The following is a 20,017-nucleotide window of genomic DNA, read 5'->3' on the forward strand; positions in this document are numbered from 1 at the left end:
TATATATATATATATATATATATATATATATATATATATATATGTATATATATATATATATATATATATATATATATATGTATATATATATATATGTATATATATATATATATATATATATATATATGTATATATATATATATATATATATATATATATATATATATATATATATATATATATGTATATATATATATATATATATATATATATATATATATATATATATATATATATATATATAAATAATATTTTAGTTACCAAACATATTCAGAAATTGAAAGTTGAAAATTTAAATACAATTAAATTCAAGCTAAATATTGCAAAAAAAAATTTACAAAACTAGAGAATTACAAAAATTACAAACTAGAGAATTTCAACTAAATTAAAAAAAAATTGGCTTCTCTTGATTTTGTTTCTTTTTTTTATTTGTATTTGTGTTTAAAATGTTGTGGGTGTTAGTATCTGATTTTTATACAACACATGAACATATTTATACACATATCTAGGCCTGTGTATAATCTCTATTGGTCCTGTCATACAAATTATCACGTACAAAAAAAGTTTCTACACATGGATGTATTCAATAAATGTTTATTACATGTTGCCTTTTCTTACATTTGTCAGCCAGGTTCTTGAACTTCCTCCCATTAAGAGGAAAAACTTTTGGAAGTCTATAAAAGCGGTTTGACATTACTTATTTTGGCCGATTTAAACAATTATAAAGAACATCAAACAGAAACATTATGATGTTCTGATAGCGATTTCTATGCAGAAGAATCACTTCCTGCCCTTCATCTGAATTTTCTTGTGTCATTAATGACGTCATGTGAAAACAACCTATACAGTCATGTATATATGCAAACATTGACCAGTGTATCTCAATCCCTCAGCAGCAGCGCCAAGGCAAGATCCAAGAGAAAAAGCAGCAGCTTTTACCTTTCTTCAGGTGGCACCAGGCTCCAGAATAGTGTAAAAATTATTCTTTTTGACTCTCTTGAATACTTGATTCTGATTGGTCAGTCGTACCATTCCAAGGTGTCTTATTCCAAGATAACATCTGCTGAACTATCATCCTGTTCACATCCATAGTTGTATGCTGGTCTGTCAGACTACGTTTTGTGACTGAATAATTTGTAGGTTAGTACAGGAGTTATACAGTAAAATACCCTAAATCTGTTGAAACGCATCAATCTGATGGCGGTTGGATATTATAGGGAGATCGCTGACAGGAACAATGAACAGCTCTGCCAGAGCGCGTCTGAATCTCATATGCTAGTTTATTTTACATTCGATGGCAGAAACACCATTGAGCCTCGCTATTGCCCGTTTGTTATAAAACATTCCCAGGACATTAATTAGAACAACCATGCAGATATATTAACTAGTTCACACAAATATACACAAAGATAGACTTTCACTTTCATTTCATGTATAGTTTGTGAATAAACAGACTTCCATGTACTAGTTGCAGACACGATCATGAGGCGGTTTTACGCCGACTTTGAAGTAATCAATCAGAGAACAGGAGAAAGAGCATTACTGCAATCATTTTAATATAGCATATTAATAACAAAATACAAAAATTCTAGTTTAATATTGAGAGTTATTTTAATTCTTGTGGCCCACCTGCAGGATCGCTGAGGTCCACAGGTTAGAATATGCTCCATTCAGCCATTTTCATTTCTGTCAGCTTCACATTTAATTAAATAATTAATTAAACTATTAAGGCTCATGACAATTTTGAACACTTTGTGTCAAGTAGCTGTGAAATATGCAGGATAAAGTACATCCAGGCGGGTGTTTCCACAGAATAAAGCATTCAGGCTTCATATTAGCTGCCTGTGAAAACAACCGGCTGGATGTACTTTATCCCTAACATGTATTACAGTTCTGTTGCATAGTTTCATGGTTTGAATAAATGGCTGTGACACAATGTATTTGGCAACACAACAACAAAAAAAAATCACTTTTCCAGTGAATTGTAATGTGATCCTTAGGGGGCTGATCACACTGACCTCGCTTTATGCCTTAAGAGGCGCCTTTTTTGAATGGTTTACTAACTACCGCGAGCGCTTTAACTGCCTGCTGCGCCTCACGTTTTTTTCCCTTGCGCACGCTGTTGAAAAATAAGTCAACTCTGAGCAGAAAAAGCACATTACGCCAGTCGCGTCTGTTTCATTTTCCAATCAAATAAAAGCAGAGGCGGGGTTTCCGTTGAGGTGCCTGCAATGTTTATGTTGTCAAGACAACAAGGGAGAGGATGTAGCTTTTGAGGATGAAGGAAAGGTGTGTGGTTGCTGTTCTGAGTTATCTGGAGCTGTATGACTTCACATATCTTGAATATCACAATATTATTAAATATTAAAATTATAAAAAATATCAACAGCAACACTCTAGCAAAATACCCAGCTGATTCAGTCATTGCCTAGCGACTTTAAATAATTGTCAACAAAAAGGCAGTGCGATGTGCCTCGCGTTTTTGGAACGTAAATGTGCTATCGGTGTGATCGGCTCCTAAGACTTCCTTTTTGTCAAAGTTAATGAGCGGATACACACAGGTAAGAAACTGTATCACTTAAGGTCACCATATGTGCGCAAATATGGTGAAGCTAAGGCAGGCATGGGCAAACTTGATCCTCGAGGGCCGGTGTCCCTGCAGAGTTTTGTTCCAACACTAGTCAAACACACCTAAACAAGCTAATCAGTGTCTTCAAGATCATAGATATATACATTAGATGTCGCCTGGCCTATTGTTGTCTATTGGACGGAATGCGTCAATAGCGCCGCCATCTTGCTACAGGGTAGCGCTCCTTTGAAATGAATGCGGGACCAAGGTACAGTGGAGGACTGTGGCCATCCAAATCCAGAGATATACACATATACACATATATCTATGATCGGGAGTTTTCCTGGATGATAGTATGTAATTTTTTTTTTTCTAATTACGAAAATTATAATTTTACATCACTTTTCTACTCTGATGGGTCAGTGACCGCACGGGCATTCCTGACAATAAGCTTGTGTTTTTGTGTGTACAGAAATGTACTATTCACCCTCCCTGTTAAATTTGATCTAATCATGTCCTGAAACACACCTCCTCTCCTGCTTTCACTTCTCATACTGACGGAGGCAGCGATTCGTTTGTGAATTAATCCCCCGAACGACTCTTTCACTAACGTTAGCCGACAATAATACAAGTTTCTGGCAGCGCAGCATCTCGTTGTCACATTTCTTTTGCATTGTTTGCTGATTTTATTCTACAAAACTAGCATAAGCCAAGTGTTTAGTGCGAGTTGGAGCTGCTTTGCCGTATGGTGAATGCAGTAAGTGACTGTCATCATCAATAACGTTACCTGATTGGCACAAAAGTTCAGAACATACAAAAACAGAAAAAAAAACTTAATATTACCTATGAAATGTTCTGCCTTTGTGCTTTATTTTCTTTGTTTGCTCGTTACTACACCCGGAGACAGCGCTAAAGTACCACATCTTCACGTAATAACACTGTCTTGACTAGTGCGGTTGAATGACATTTGTCCTGGGAGCACTGTACCAATGTGGAGGCGCTATTGACGCTTTCTCAGGGTCCCTATGCGATATCTAGTGTATATATCTATGCTTCCAGATCACTAGAAACCTATAAGCAGGTGTGTTTGATTAGAGTTGGAGCTAAACTGTGTAGGACACCGGCCCTCCAGGACCGAGTTTGCCAATCACTGAGCTAAGGGATACGGTTTCTCTCCAGTGTGGATCATCTCATTAACGTTGACATACTGAATCAACAAATCTCATCTCATTATGAACACTTGTACGCGTTTCCTCCAGTGTGGATCCTCTCATACACTTTCAGATATTCTTGTTACAGTGTGAACACTTGTAAGGTTTTTCTGTGTGATCCATCAGGCGCAGTTTTAAATCAGCATCTCTAACAAACGTCTTTCCACAATGAAAGCGCATGTGATTCTTCACACCTTTCTACAGTTGTGTTTGTTTAAACTACTCGAATGTCTAAAACAATTCCCACACAAAAAACACGTGTAAGGCCTCTCCTTCGTATGAACTCTCAGATGATCCTTCAGGGCATCTAACCTAAAAAAAGCTTTATCGCACTGGTCACAAGGAAACAGCCGTACTCTAGAATGGGTAAGCAGATGTCGTCTAACAGTGTGTGGCTTTCTGAAACTCTTCCCGCATTGATCACATTGGTGCGGCTTTTCTCCAGTGTGAATTGTCAAGTGATCCTCAAGACTTCGTTTCTGTTTGAAACAAACTCCACATTGATCACACGTGTACGGCCTCTCTCCCGTATGAGCTCTTATGTGATTTTTAAGGGTTCCTTTATGTGTGAAACTTTTCCCGCACTGATCACAGGTGTGCGGTTTCTCTCCGCTGTGGATTTTCATGTGCACTCTAAGAGACGTTTTATATGTGAAACTCCTCCCGCACTGATCACACGTAGGCAGCTTCTCTCCGGTGTGGATTTTCATGTGCTCTTTGAGCTTCTCTTTTCGGGTGAAACTCTTTCCGCACTGATCACAAGTCTGAGGACTCTCCGCTTTTTTTTCCAGTAACTTACTTCTTGTCATTGAGAGGCCCGGAGATATATTTCCCAGCTTGGACATGTTGTTACTCCTCTGCCTCCCTTGGATTTTCAGTCTCTTTCAGTGAGTCTAAAATAAAAGAGTTTTATTTTCAGTAGAATCATAAACCAAGGAGAGAAATGTCACTGTAAGAAGAAGCAAACACTGATGCAAATTAATACTATAAAGGTGTGTTGACGCAGACCCAGCTTAGGTGGATTTAACAATATTTTATTAATTTGAAACAAAAACTGTAACGAAAATACTTAATTTAAGATTATTAAATGAGAATTTTTTTTTCTATGTGAGGCTTTGCAATATGACGATACATAACCTATGGACAAAATAAGTCTATTTTTTCTGATTAAGTTCAATTGTTTATTTCATGGTGCATTGTTCATCATTTGAGGATTACTGCAATCTTACCACCAAAGTGAATAAGAATGCGGTGAGAATGTTGCAAGTCTTAATGTATATTTTAATGAGAAAATATTTGGGTCTAAAATTGTTAGTTGATGTTTTTAAATGCTTTATGTTTCATAAAGAAGTTCTAAATTAAATGATAACATAATTACAAATAAATATTTGGAGTATATATTTTAAAAATGTAAAAATATATATATATATATATTTTAAATGATCATTGAAACAATGAGATACCAGCAAGTGATGTGCACAGCACTGAAAAGAAGCAGGGGAAAAAAGAAGCCATTTGCACAATACAAAACATTTAGTTTTCTCACAGACACTGTGAGCATTTCTTTATCTCTAAACCCTAAATCAAAATTAGCTCAATCGTGATTTTAAAAATTTTAATTTCATTGAACCCAACCAGTAAAATAATATAAAAATCTTTACACTGATAACATTTAATCATATCATATATTAAGACTACACTCAATTCAATTCATGTATTTGAATAGTGTCAATGCAGCCTAACATAGAAGTTCTAGTAGATTGAAACCATGTAAGTCCAGTTGTCAGAGTTAGTTCAGTTCAGTGTGGTTTAAATTTCACTGCTGAAAGTCTAAACACTGAACAGCTACGTAATATTACATATAAACAAGCTTAAATTATTTATTTGAAATTTTTCATAAATGCATTTATTTCCAGTATTTCAAATTGGTCAGTCACTTAAAACATTGTGTAGCTGCAAAAGCTTCCTATTTTTTTATTAAATTCAACCCATTAACTCATCAACAACATTAAATCAAGTTATAAGACATGTAAACAACAATCAAATAGGGTTTTCTGGTTTTAAACAAATATCTAAAATTGATCAAAAATTATTTAGGCTCCAATCTGTAGCCGTTTCATAAAAAGTCAACCGCTTTGTTTGCTAACGTTGTGTTATTAAATCACAGCTCTTTATAATTTGACTGCAACCAATACAACTGACGGCTTTATGTTTTAAAACATTGATGTATTTCAGCATCACAAATGAAGAACAGGAATAAACACTAACCTCTTGTTATTCAGTATCTTCAAGTGTCATTCAGTATGTTTGTGGATAAATTGTTTTTGTGCTGTGATTTCATAAACACCGTCAACTTCTTCTTTTCGTCTTTTGACGGTTGGCAAACCAACTTACCGTGCATATATCGCCACCCACTGAGGAGGACGAATATATGACATGTTAAATCTGTTTTGAACGTCATCTGCAACTATTTTTAACAGTTTGACGAAAATATTGAGTTTTTACTTGAGAATTACTACACTTTGAATGTTGAATTGTTTCAATCCACACACACTATAGACAACCAATGCCGATATACAGGGCATATACATTGTTGATGTATGGCCAGAATCAATTATTTTTTATTATTAGAGTCAGCTACATTAGATTCAGCTACACAAAACAACAACACTAATGCCATTGTATTGTGTTGACTAGAAAGTAACATTAAATAAATAAATAAAACTGCAGTGTACACAACATTTCGAGTAAAGTTTTTCATTGGTATGATTTATGGTTTGTTTACATTTCAAAATATTTCTTATGCACCTATTCAGAACCTATCAACTGATTCCCTCTGATATCAATTTATGCTAGCTAGCTACTAAATTGAAGAAAGAAAAACCATCATCTCCCTTTTAAACAAAACTGAAAGCTTAAAGACATTGGTGAAGTCTTTCCATTTAACTACTCCCTCACCCCCGAAAAAATAAAACTGAAAAATTAGCCATCAGTGTCTTGGGCCATATGCAAATTTATCAGCATGTCTACGGGTAAAATAACTTAATTCTGAGAAAATCATGAAAATTGTAAATAAATATATTGATAGGCGAAAAAAAATCTGTATATATATATATATATATATATATATATATATATATATATATATATATATATATATATATATATATATATATATATATATATCAGCAATACAGTCCCAGTAGTGACATTGTTAAGAGAGGGGTCACACACTGGATGCTGCGCCCAGCGACGATGCAGCACCATGCATGTTAAAATTCTAAAAAATAGTCGCGCACCCCCTTGATAGAAAATGCAAAATGCACACCCCTTTGATTCTAAAACGCATGGCGCTGCGATGCAATATCTCACCCTATTGCACACAGTATGTAATTTAAACATCAAACATTGTGCATTCTTCTTAATGTCAGCAAAACACAGTCATTTCAAGATAACAGTGTTTTGTCATATATAACAACTTACCAGACTGTGAGACTCTAGTGACGTCATCAACGCAAGGTAAAAATATACTTTACAACCAAAATCTCCCAAATATTAATTAGAAAAATATGTACACAACTTATTTTAAACAAAAGATTTATGATAAATACAATGATCAACATCATATTTAAATGAAACAAGTTAAACAACACAAAATCATTATAATGATATAATGAATTAAAATGATATCTGAAAATAAAACTAATGAGACATTGTTCATTTGGAAGGAATCACTCTTAATATGGATTACGTATATGATCGTTATATACCATTGCATCAAAAACTACTCAATGTTAAACTATATTAATATAACTCAATTAATACATTAATGCATACAAAACCAAAAGTGATTACATCGATAAGGTACAAAAATATAAATTTCCAGATATGGTTTCCTACTTTATTTGTGGTGCATGTAAAGCAATATGGCTTTAATGTTCAGTTTTGTGAGGTAATAGCTTTACTTTCACTTTCACTTTCCTACCAGCCTGCTGTTTTTCATTTTTATTTTCGTTGTGTTGTTTACACACAGAAACACACTTTCCACATTCACAGTGAGAATTGTTGAGGCAATTGATGATACAGCACAGCCAAAGTTTTACTTTCACTTTCGCTTTTTAAAAAAAAGCTTCCCTCATACTTTCCAATGTAAATGTATACATTCAATATAACCAGTCTTCATTGTAGAGCTCTTGTGCTCCTACAATCCAATATATGTTGAATCACACTTTAAATGATGGTTCTTTAATTACACATTTATTTTTATGATTGCGCAGATAAGCTAATTTACCAAATCCTCTCCCACACTGAGCACAGTGATATGGCACTTCACCAGTGTGGATCCTCTCATGTATTTTTAAAGACACTAACCACTTAAACACCCTGTCGCAGTGTGAACACTTGTAAGGTTTTTGTCCAGTGTGAGTTCTCTGGTGCAGCTTCAGTTCAGCTTTCGTAACAAAGGTCTTTCCGCAATCAACGCACGTTTGATTCTTCACACCATTGTGTCTTTTCTGGTGTAGTTTTAAAGTGCTCATCTCACTGAAACACTTTCCACATGTAGAACAAACATAAGGCTTCTCTTTTGTATGAACTTTCAGGTGCTTCTTCAGGCTGTCTGCCCTTAAAAAAAGATTTTCCGCACTGATCGCAGTGAAATGGTCTTGAGCGAATAACTTTCTGCAGTAGACACGTGTGTGGTTTTTCTCCAGTGTGGATCCTCTCATGTACTTTCATATGTCTTGGCTGACTGAAGCCTCTGTCGCAGTGTGAACACTTAAAAGGTTTCTCTCCGGTGTGAACTCTCTGCTGCTGTTTCAGTTCGGCGTCTCTAATAAAAGATTTCCCACAATCAAAGCACAAGTAATCCTTCACACCACGGTGTCTTTTCAGGTGCGTACTAAAAGCACCAAACTGACAAAAACTCCGTCCACACAACGAACAAACATAAGGCTTCTCCTTGTTATGAATTTTCAAGTGGGTCCTTAAGGAATCTACACTGGTAAATGCTTTATTACACTGATATTACACAGTTATACGGTCTCGCTCCAGAATGACAAAGGAGGAGTATTTTAAGACTTTTTGCGTATCTGTAACTCTTCCCACATTGATCACATGAATACGGCTTCTCTCCGGAGTGGATCAGCATGTGGCCTCTAAGGCCCAGCCTTTGTGTGAAACTATGCCCGCATTGTTGGCATGTGAACGGTTTCTCTCCATTATGACCTCTCATATAAATTGGAAGACTATGTTTATATTTGAAGGTCTTCGCCGCACAAAGAACAGGTGAGAGTTTTTTTTTTAAGCTCTTTTCAGCGATCGTCTTGTAGAGTTTTTTAAAGATTTGTGTTTCTCATTCTTTCCACGTAATTCACCATCCTCCTTGTTTTCTTCTTTTAGGTCTAAAATGAAATAAAAATGGTAACACTTTAGTTTAATTGCTAAGTCTCACTACTAACTAATGACTTATTACCTGTCAATTATTCAAATGTTGGCTGTTTATTAGTAGCTATACAATCTATAATGTACAATTTATTGTAGTTATACAATCATGCATAATACATGCTATTTTGTACATCCCTAATCTTACCAAAAAATGACCTTAAAAACTTTTAATTAAGCAGCAAATTAGGAGTTTATTGAACTAAAAGTCAGCAGTTAAGAGTGACGTTACGCGAAGAGGCTTCTGGATCCAAGAGTTCGCACCATGCCTAGCATTCAGTAATATCATTCCTAAAAAAACAGCAACCACGTACACAGTCATTAATCTCTCCATGAATTAAACAGAGCTACTTTGTTGCTTGTAGCTCGGTGTCCCCAGCACGGACACCTAGCGCTTTACAGAATGATGATAATGCAGAACTTAACCATTTTAAACCCTGCTGAAGAAAATATAAATTGTAATTTGCTCCTTAAGGACTTTATTTGTTATTTTGAATATATTGTGAACTTTCTTATACTTGCTGGAAATTTTACTTTTACAGAGGTTCCTTAAAAAATCAATTTGTATAGACTTCATGAGTGAAATAGAACAAATTAAAATCATTCAGATTAATTGATAATAATAAATGTGCTTCTTTCATGGGCAAATATGTTAAGATCTTTTATGCTACATGATTTCTTTTGATTATTATTTTTATTTATACCTTATTGTACGTTTCTTTTGCTCTTTATCCTGTGTATCTAATGTGATTATTGTGTAAAATAACTATTCTTTTTTACTGTATTCTAAGTTGTATTATACAATTATTATTTTATTATAAAAAAATAAAAAGGTTGTAAAATCAAGCCAAGTATACTTTGTGTTTCAGGTTAAGCGTCTGAGACAAATGCATTTTATATATATATATATATATATATATATATATATATATATATATATATATATATTGCATTTGTTAGGGGATGTGTGTGTGTGAGTGTATATATATATATATATATATATATATATATATATATATATATATATATATATATGTGTGTGTGTGTGTGTGTGTGTGTGTGTGTGTGTTCTAAAGAGGAACAAATGTGTAATTTAATGACATAAGGAGGGGTAAATGCTGAAAGAATTTTCATTTTGGAGTGAACTATATATTTACACACACTAAGTGGTGAAAGGAGTGGTTCTTTCTCAAAAAAGTAGATTATTTTTTCAGTTATTCGGCTTATTTTGTATGTAATTATGAGGTTTATATGCTCCATTTAGTAACATTTTAAGCACTATTTTTAGCTGGATTAACTTGTTGGATGGTCATCAAAACCAAAAATATTTTATAAAGATTTACAATCAAGAACCACGAAAAAATGTAAAATACTAATTATATCATATAGGCCTTTATTTCAGGAAAAAAGTCATTTGTAAGGCAAATAACAAACTGGCCAGCACATTCAGCTTTCCTCAATCAGAACTTGACCATTTGAATAAAAAACTTTTAAAACGCAATATTAATAATGTAGAGCTTCACAATGTTTTCTAGATTAGAAAATTCTCGGATAACAACAATAGCCTAATTGGTATTAAAATAACTTTAATATGGGCAACTTTTAGTGCTGTGTACCTTTTTATTAATTATGTTTTCATTCAAGAATATGGTCCAAGACTTAATAAAAGTTACATGTAAAATGTTTTCTTCTTTAACAAAACAGTAGGTCAATAGTGAAAGTTGACTTTATTTACGTCAGATTCTGTGTGGTCTTGATGCTTTCGGTGAGTTTTCCACAATTGATGATGGTATAGCAGTCAAAATAGGACAAAAGAGCTCATGTATGGGGCAAATTCTGAACCTTTGTCAGGGAGGGGTGGGTCTTTCAAACCACCTGAACCCCCCATTGGCTATGGGGCCTGGACTACAATGAACGATTACTTATTAGAAAATAAGCTATGTCTTTAAAACACAAAGTCAAAAAAGTAGATACTTACAGGGTTAAAATACATCTAAAAATCATTAAACAGTTTACAAGGCCTGAAAGGTGGACGGCCAATCAAAAAATATTAAAACAATTAAAAAAAAAAAAAAAGAATAAGAGAATGTAAAAAGTCAACAAACAATAACAAAGTCGTTTTTTTCCCCTTTATAATATTGAATCACCATATTATAAAATTTAACAAAGTAAGTTGTTAATAAAGTAAGGATGAGTAACAGATGTAGTCATTGATCACTTGGTCAACTAATGTCAAATAAGGCAAACTTGAAAACATTTTTTAAAAATCCTCTTTACTGATGGAAAAAATACAAGGCACAACAAAACAAATCCAATAAAGTAAATTTAGCTCGTGTATGACTTTAGAAGAGATGATTAAAACCTCTGTTCAGTTCAACAACATGATATTTGTTTCTTTTTTTTCTTGTATAGATTCTTAGAAAAGGTAACTGACTGAATGAGGAGAAGGGTTTTTGTCACTTATTTCGCAATTATTATTTTTTATTATTTTTCGCAATTACACTTATTTTTCAGCATTCATTGTTGTACTCTTGTGGGAGGAGATTCACTAAGGGTCAACTGATGGAGAGGAGCTTCAATAGGGGTGAACTGTTGTTGGAGGAGTTTCACTGAAGATGACTTGCTAAGCAACAGATCTGCAAACATAAAAAACAAATCTGTTATTAAATTCAAACACTCTAAGTCTTGTAATTTTCTATGAATCTACTAAATTGCTCTTAAAGCAGCACATGCAGGTTTTCTGAAAACACTTGCACAATTAATAAGGTTAAAAGAGGGACTATTAAAATTCAACAGACACTTAGCAAGTTTGTTAATAATAACAATCCTAAAAAGAGCCCTAATAGGGAGTTGGGAGAAGGTTTATATACCACAAATAAATAATTACAGTATAACAGAATTTTACAAATGAATCCATATTTTGAATACTATAACTTTAACTTTCCTCACATTCATCTAAATGAGTGGTTCTCGAAGAGGGGTTCGGGTTCCCCCCGGGGGTGTTGCAGGACAATGGGGGTGGGGGGATGGGGGGATGAGGGAGTCGCCTGGTGATTCCAAAAATCTCTTATTTTAAATTTAACCATAAGAATTACCATATTTTATCCATAACCTACTGAAGAGAAAAAAAAAATTTGTATATAGTTACTATATACTACATAGTTACTATTGAGCTTATAGATCTCTGTTTGATCTGTTTTCTTTCTAAGCAGTTTCTAAGCAGTTCGGCAATGTTTAGCCTATATGTTAATTTTTATGGTCTAAATTGACTGAGGTTGAGGGGTTGGTCCTCTAATTGCACTTTAAATTGAGAAAGCTATGTTCATTATGCTCACTTTGTGCATGACAGTTTTGAACCACTTGAATTTAAAGTAAATAAAATAAAGGCAACAATAAGAAAAGAAAAAAATCTGCAATCTTGTCAAGCCATTGGCCTTAACATAGGCTGTTGTGTCTAATATGTATATTCCCAAGCTATTCTCGGCTATTGCCAGATAATCACTTTACCTCTACCATACTTTTAAAAGACTTGAATCATTTGTGATTCTGACGGTCATCCTTTCTTGCATTGTTTTGAGCCTTCACGTTGCCAATTATATACTATATTGTTAGTATCCTGGATAGGCTGACGAATCTGTCATTGTTAGTCTTTTGATTGATCATGAGGAGGGTCATGGCCCAGTGTTGGACGACTTTGTTGCTTGGTGCAAAGACTCATATTTACAACTTAATATCTCAAAAACTAAAAGAGATGATTATTGATTTTCGCCATAACTCTATTTTTAATGCAACTACTACTACTACTATAAACGGTACCGCTGTGGAGACAGTGAGTGAGAATAAATATCTGGGTAAAATTTTGGATGACAAATTGAACTTTGAGGCCAACACTAATTTTATCTGTAAAAAGGCAAATCAAAGGCTGCGTCCAAAACCGCATACTTCCATACTATATAGTACGCTAAAATCAGTATGCGAGCCGAGTAGTATGTCCGAATTCATAGAATTCGAAAATCAGTAGGCGAGAAGTACCCGGATGACTTACTACTTACGGCGAGATTCTGAAGTGCGCATCCCATGCAAGCTGCGCTATCCTATAATGCCCGCGAGCGAATCCATGAATGGAAATGAGGCGACGCAACTGACGCAGGTAGGTCACGTGACCATGACAAAATGGCGAATGTAGTACGTCCGAATTCCATTCATACTTTTCACATTCATACTGTATAGAGCGTACTTTTTTAATGGCAGAGTAGTACGTTTAAATTCAAATGCAGTACCTACTGAGTAGTAGGCGGTTTCGGACGCAGCCAAAGACTGTTCTACTTGAGGACGTTGAAGGGATTTAATGTGGATAGGCCTCTTCTTAGGACATTTTATTCTTCTTTCATTGAGTCTCTTTTAACTTTTGCAGTAATATGTTGGTTTTGACTTTCAAAAAATGTTTATCAATCACAGAAGATCTTGGGCATAAATCTTAACAGTATTGCACAAGTGTATGAGGAGAGAGTCATAAAGAAGGCCATGTCCATTTTAGCAGATGAGAGCCACCCACTTTATTTAAAGTTTTGCCTCCTGCCATCAGGCAGAAGGTACACTTATAATAGACGGACAAGGTCCAACAGATACTTGTATTCATTTGTTCCAACTGCAGTTGGGTTACTAAAAGTGATTATTGTATTGTTTACTAATGTGACTTTTTGCTGTCAACTGTCGGCTATTGCTGTAAACTTAATTGCCCTTCGGGGACAATAAAGATATTCTAAGTCTAAGGTCACAGTCATTCTGCTACAGGAAATTTAAACCACACTGAACTAAACTAAACTGAATTTTGAAATCTGGACTTTAATAGAGCTATGTTAAGCTGCTTTGACACAATCTACATTGTAAAAGCGCCTTAGAAATAAAGATGAATTAAATTAAATCATTACATGATTGTGTCATATTTGTTGCAGTGTCAAATCTGAAGTACTTACTTTGACTTTGGACAAATTTTTGCATGAGTTCGCAGAGAACCCGATTGGGTGAATTTCCTGCCACAAGGAACGCAGAGATACGGCTTTTCTCCAGTGTGAACTAGTTGATGCCGTCTCAAATGGCTCATTTTACGAAAAATTCTCTCACACTTGATGCACGCATACGATTTTACTCCAGCGTGAATTTTCAGGTGATCTTCGAAACCCGCTTTAGATTTAAATCGCTTTTCACAAACAGTACACGCAAAAGGCTTCTCCGATGTGTGAACCTTCATGTGCTTCTTCAGCAACCCTGCAGAGGGGCACGTTTTGCTGCAATGTTCACAGTTAAACGTTTCTTTAGAATGAATCTGCCGGTGCGAATATAAAGCAGTTAAATGGGAGAAACTCTTGTCGCACTGATCACACGAGTACGGCGTCGCTCCAGTGTGGATATTCATGTGATCGTTAAGGATGCGTTTTTGTTGGAAGCTTTTCCCGCACTGATCACATGTGTGCGGCCTCTCTCCAGTGTGGACCCTCTCGTGATTTCGCAGATTTCCCGTATGACTGAATCTCTTGTCGCAGTGCGAACATTTAAAAGGTTTTTCCCCAGTGTGAACTCTCTGGTGCTTAATCAGCTCACTGCTTTTATAAAAGGTCTTCCCGCAATCAAAGCACATATGATTCTTTACGCCGGTGTGTCTTTCCTGGTGTCTTTTGAAGTTATCCAGCAGCCTGAAGCATTTTCCACATGTTGGACACTTATGAGGAGTCACCTTGCTATGAACCGTCATATGTTGCTTGAGGTATTCAATCAAAAGAAACTCTTTACCACACTGATCACAGCTGAAGGGTTTTTTTTCAGCATGCATGCGCAGATGAATGTTCAACTTGGATTTCGTCTTGTAGCTCTTCTCACACTGATCACACACATACGGTCTCACTTCACTGTGGACTTTCATGTGCTCCTGTAAGTACATTCCCAATTTGAAACTCTTCCCGCACTGTTTACATGAGAAAGGCTTCTCTTCACTGTGGAGTTTCAAGTGTAGCTGAAGGTTTGCTTTTAGCAAAAATGTCTTTCCACACTGATCGCATGAGTGCGGCTTCTCTGTCGAATGTATTTTAACGTGTTTCTGTAAGTACGACTTTGCTTTAAAACTCTTCCCACACTGATCACACGAGAAAGGCTTCTCTTCCGTGTGGACCCTCATATGGATGCGAAGCTTTGATTTCATCGAAAAACACATCCCGCACAGATCACACGAGTACGGCTTCTCTCCGGTGTGGATTATCATGTGCTTCTGTAAATAACTTTTGTCTTTAAAACACTTCCCGCACTGGTCACACGAGAAAGACTTCTCTTCCTTGTGAGTGTTCATGTGTTTCGTAAGAGTGCCTTTCAGTGGAAAACTCTTTCCGCACTGATCACATGAGTACGGCCTCTCTCCACTGTGTATTTTCATGTGCATGTTTAAGTTTCCTACCATTTTGAAACTTTTCCCGCACTGGTCACATGAGTGCGGCCTCTCATCTCTGTGGACTTTCATGTGTTCCTGTAGCTTTCCTTTCTGTTTAAAACTCTTGTCACACTGGTCACATGGGAAAAACCTTTCATCGCTGTGGACTTGTAAGTGTTGGTGAAGGTCAATCTTTCGTGAGAAACTCTTTTCACACTGATCACATGAGTAGAGCTTCTCTGCAGCGTGTGTTTTCAAGTGTTCGTCAAACTGTTTTTTCTGTGTGAAACTCTTCTTGCACTGTTCACATGTGATCCGCTTTTTTACATGATGAACTTTCTGATGTGTTTCACGACGTTGAGGGCAGTTGGAAGAATTTGGGGATTTTTCTTTAGGTAAAGGACTTTTAGTCTGTGAGTTTCTCAGCTTTGGCATGATTCTTTCTCCCCCGCTTCACTCAATTCTTGACTCTCTTTGTTCTCTTTCTGTTGATCTAAAATGAAAGTAAAAAGAAGTTCAAGACAAATAACTCAGATTAAAGTCATTCATTTTCATTTGGCTTAGTCCCTTATTTATCAGGGGTCACCACAGCAGACTGAACCACCAACTATTCCAGCATATGTTTTACGAGGCGAATGCCCTTCCAGCCACAACCCAGAACTGGAAAACAACCATGAAGTCTTACACACACACACCCATACACTATGGGCAATTTTTGTTTACCCAATTCACCTACAGCGAATGTAGGGGGAAATCAGAGCACCTGAAGAAACTCACACGAACATGGGGAAAACATGCAAACTCCACACAGAAATGTAGCCAAGCAGGGACTTAAACCAGTGACCTTCTTGCTGTGAGGCAACAGTGCTTACCACTATGCCACCCCTTGAATTTAAGTCATAATTAGGAATGAAGAGCATAATAAAATTATGCCTCATGTACTAGTAAGTTAACGGTTTCTATACAAAATGTCTATTAATATTATGATCACTTTCGTGAAAGTAAAGTAAATCAATGGTTGTGGAATGTTCTATGAAATGGGTAAATTGATTCTTCAATCACCCTCAAAATAATAAAGGCTGTTTACAAAATTTCATCAAAATAAAATAATGTTTAAATCCAACAATCCTACTATTTTAATCCAGTGTTTTCCCTACCATTATAAAAGGGGGCGCCCCACCACATAAAGTACCCTCCGTCCCCTTCAATGTCATGGCATTTAGCAAGACTTCCACTGTTTAATAATATGCATATGCAAATTGCTTTTGTTTTGTTTTTTGGTATTGCATTTAAGTTTACAAATTGAATTTAGTGACGATAACCGTTTTCAAGGTATACAGCGTTTTTTTACCGCTATACCACTCTTACGCTATATTTAACTTTTTTTTTTGTTTTGTTTTTTTAGGACAACAGCATCTCCAGCAGACAAATTATCCAAAGATGGCGATTTACATTGTAAAGGAATCTGTGTTTTATAAACTAATGAAGACAGCAATGACTCATTTGAATGATTATTTGGCCAGACATGTTTACTGCTCCAAAATATTATAAATGTTTCTCAAAATAAAATATATTACATTCAACAGGCAAAATTGTTTTTGTTTCTTTACCAGACATTTAATTAGAGCAGGAATCATAATACTATAGAACCTTGATATTTTTATCCAAGGACATCATACCTTCAGAATCTTATACCGACCCATGTCTAGTCTCTGTGCTTGTTTGAATGTATGGGTGCGCTCAGACAGGTACACGGCTTCCAGTGAGTAAATATCCAATCAGAATGAGCTAAAGTTAGAGAAGCTTAATGCTTTGGAGTAGAGGTGCAATGGTTCTCTGCTCTGTTCTCCACCCATGTTTCGCCACATTTTTGCACTATGGATTATATTGAATCTGACAACATGTCTAATCTACATTGTAGCAAATGACAATGTGTAAAACTGAATTTGGTTAATGTATGTTTCACTCAGTGGATATGCATTCAAGATACTAAATTTGTCACAACAGAAATGATAAAAAATAAAAAAAAATTTTAAGAAAGTGATAAGTGTAATCTGTAATCTGCATTTACCCATTCAAATGCCCAAACACAGTGAGAACTAAAAAAAAGAGGTTAACTGGTACTTAAGTTACCATGAATCTAACCTGCTCAGGAGAAGATTTTCTTCAGTAAACTCAGTTTCTTTAGCTCTCATGCCCCTTTTTAAAGTGCAAGCTATGTTTAAACACTTCATTCATTTTTTCGCACTGCAACAAAAATGCTTTTCTCGTATATTTTTAAGTACAAATAATTTTACAAAGTCTTAAATTAAGATTTAATTACTATATCTGAAACTATGTTTTTTTTCTGGGGGCATTTAAGTACATTGCACTTACTCTGACAGTGTGGTTAAAATATGTTTGATGAAAATCAAGTTAATGTCAATTACCAAGTACATAATTCCGCACTTAAATTTTCAATTTCAAAGTTAAATTCAACATTTGTGATTGAGTGGTGTAAATAGTAACATGACCAGGGGCATAGTTGACATTTTAAAAGTGGGGGGAGGTAGCTGAATGAGAACCAAAAGTTTATGTTCATATAATTATTAATCACATGTTTCTAAATGGTTTGCCTCTAAAAATGGGGGGGGGGGTGTATCCCCACTGTCGCAAAACCCCTGAACGTGACTGACTCTGAAAGCTTTTAACCTAATTTAATGGGTTTTAGTCCCGTTTTTTGCCAAACTTGCTCTTCTCACTTTTCCTCTCATATCAGATTAAGAAAAAAAATCAATACAAATGAAGTAAATATTCTAAAAGTGAAATTCCCTAATGAGAGATTGATAAAGATAAAAATGTCATTGTAATAGACCTATATTGTCTATCAAGGTACATTGAATATTCGGTGTAAAATCACGTAAATATGACTTCAAAACAACATTAGCACTAATATAACGAATATAAAAGCAACGTTACCTCAATCTTTTAAGTGATGGTGCACGCGCTGAACTCAGAATAACTCAGCTCAGAGTTCAAACGTTCTCAGAGTTGCTTGAATCTCCCTGTTAAAACAGACCCCAGGTCATCTCACAACTGCAACTTTGTTATTACAATTTATGTGATAACTAAAATTTAATGGGGATTTTTGGTCCCGCTTGGCTCTGCAAATACTCATTACGAACCTCTTCACGCGTGAAATCTGAACAGTGTAAATAAAATAAAGCTTAGTTTATGTTTAAAGTAAAATACATGCACAAAATCCTTACCTCCTCAGGTCGCTTGCAAAAACCGCCGAGAAGTGGGTGCGCGTGGATATGACGTAATCAACGCGAGACGCTCAGAGTGATATCATAGCATCTGTAGGCTACTGTATGGCTTTCGCGTTTTCAACAAAGTGTTATGTTCGAAAATGTGAGTTTGCATAAAGCAGACTAAAAGATTAGGGTAAAGTTGATTATATTCGCACGTTCGGACTTTCTCTTTAATGAAATTATTTAAATGATTTTGTTCTTAATGGCAAATTCTAAAAACGAAAATCATATTAGCAGCCAACGACTATCAAAGTACACTGTTTCAGTCAATTAAATATGCTAATGATGTTTTAGAGTCATTCTTATTCAATTTCAGAGCGAATATTCAAAGTAGCGTGGTAAAAACAAGCATGGTCACATGTGGACGACTGTGTAAAAATAAAACTTATTAAAAACTTTCACGTCAGTGACCACAAGAGGGAGATGGAGACAACGTTTAAACACTTAGTTAGCCTATCACTGAAATAAGTCCCTTTTAAACTGTTTAAATGAACCCTTAAGGAAATTAACCTCGAATTCTTTGTATTAAAAGACATTAAGTTGTTGTTTTTTTTTTACTTTCTTTCTTGCGCATCGATTAACATTTGTATTTGAACAACTATTGTTTCAAACACCATGGTTTAAATGGTTGTGTTGCGAAGTATTTCATGCTGTTGCTTAACCAAATAGACTAGCCTATTTGTTTGATTATTTACAAAACTATTGTTTGAATGTAAATTCACAATTAATTTTCTAAACATTCATTTAGTTTCTTTTCGGCTTAGTTTGACCTAGGATCACCACAGTGGAATGAACCGCCAACTTATCCAGCATATATTTTACGCAGTGGATGCCCTTCCCATCACTGGAAAACATCCATGCACACTCATTCACACACATACACTACAGACTATTTAGAGTACCCAATTCACCTATACCTCTTTGGACTGTGGAGGAAACCAGAGCACATGGAGAAACCCATGTTAACATGGGGAGAACATGCAAACTCCACACAGAAATGCCAACTGACCCAGTGGAGGCTCGATTCAGCGACCTTCATGCTGTGAGGCGATCGTGCTACCCACTGTGCTACTATGGTAGCCAT

The 20,017-nt window shown here is 35.4% G+C and overlaps 2 protein-coding genes and 1 long non-coding RNA gene across 15 annotated transcripts in view; 1 reads left to right on the top strand and 2 right to left on the bottom strand.

The window, feature by feature from the left end:
* blf (bloody fingers) overlaps positions 1-20,017 on the top strand; it is a 201,498-nt gene that overhangs the window by 98,035 nt on the left and 83,446 nt on the right. The window lies entirely within an intron of this gene.
* Positions 4,194-6,142, bottom strand: si:dkey-253d23.1. The gene is made up of 2 exons (NR_188772.1): positions 6,049-6,142; positions 4,194-4,673 (listed from the first exon to the last, which is right to left on the bottom strand). It is a non-coding gene; the product is annotated as a si:dkey-253d23.1 (long non-coding RNA).
* Positions 11,590-20,017, bottom strand: part of si:dkey-253d23.2 — a 50,309-nt gene continuing 41,881 nt past the window's right edge. For 7 of the 13 annotated variants that reach the window (XM_073937325.1, XM_009296126.5, XM_073937323.1 and 4 more), the window contains 2 exons: positions 14,199-16,133; positions 11,590-11,858 (listed from right to left, as the gene is read on the bottom strand). In XM_073937325.1, the coding sequence (XP_073793426.1) occupies positions 11,846-11,858; positions 14,199-16,075 (1,890 nt within the window). In that variant the 5' untranslated portion in view covers positions 16,076-16,133 and the 3' untranslated portion in view covers positions 11,590-11,845. Of the gene's footprint in view, positions 11,859-14,198; positions 16,134-18,598; positions 18,685-18,804; positions 18,944-20,017 lie in introns of those variants that run through there. The other 6 variants (XM_073937321.1, XM_073937324.1, XM_073937318.1 and 3 more) reach the window with 4 other exon arrangements.

This window comes from Danio rerio, chromosome 22 (assembly GCF_049306965.1).
Source record: "Danio rerio strain Tuebingen ecotype United States chromosome 22, GRCz12tu, whole genome shotgun sequence".
In the NCBI taxonomy this organism is placed as follows: Eukaryota; Metazoa; Chordata; class Actinopteri; order Cypriniformes; family Danionidae; genus Danio; species Danio rerio.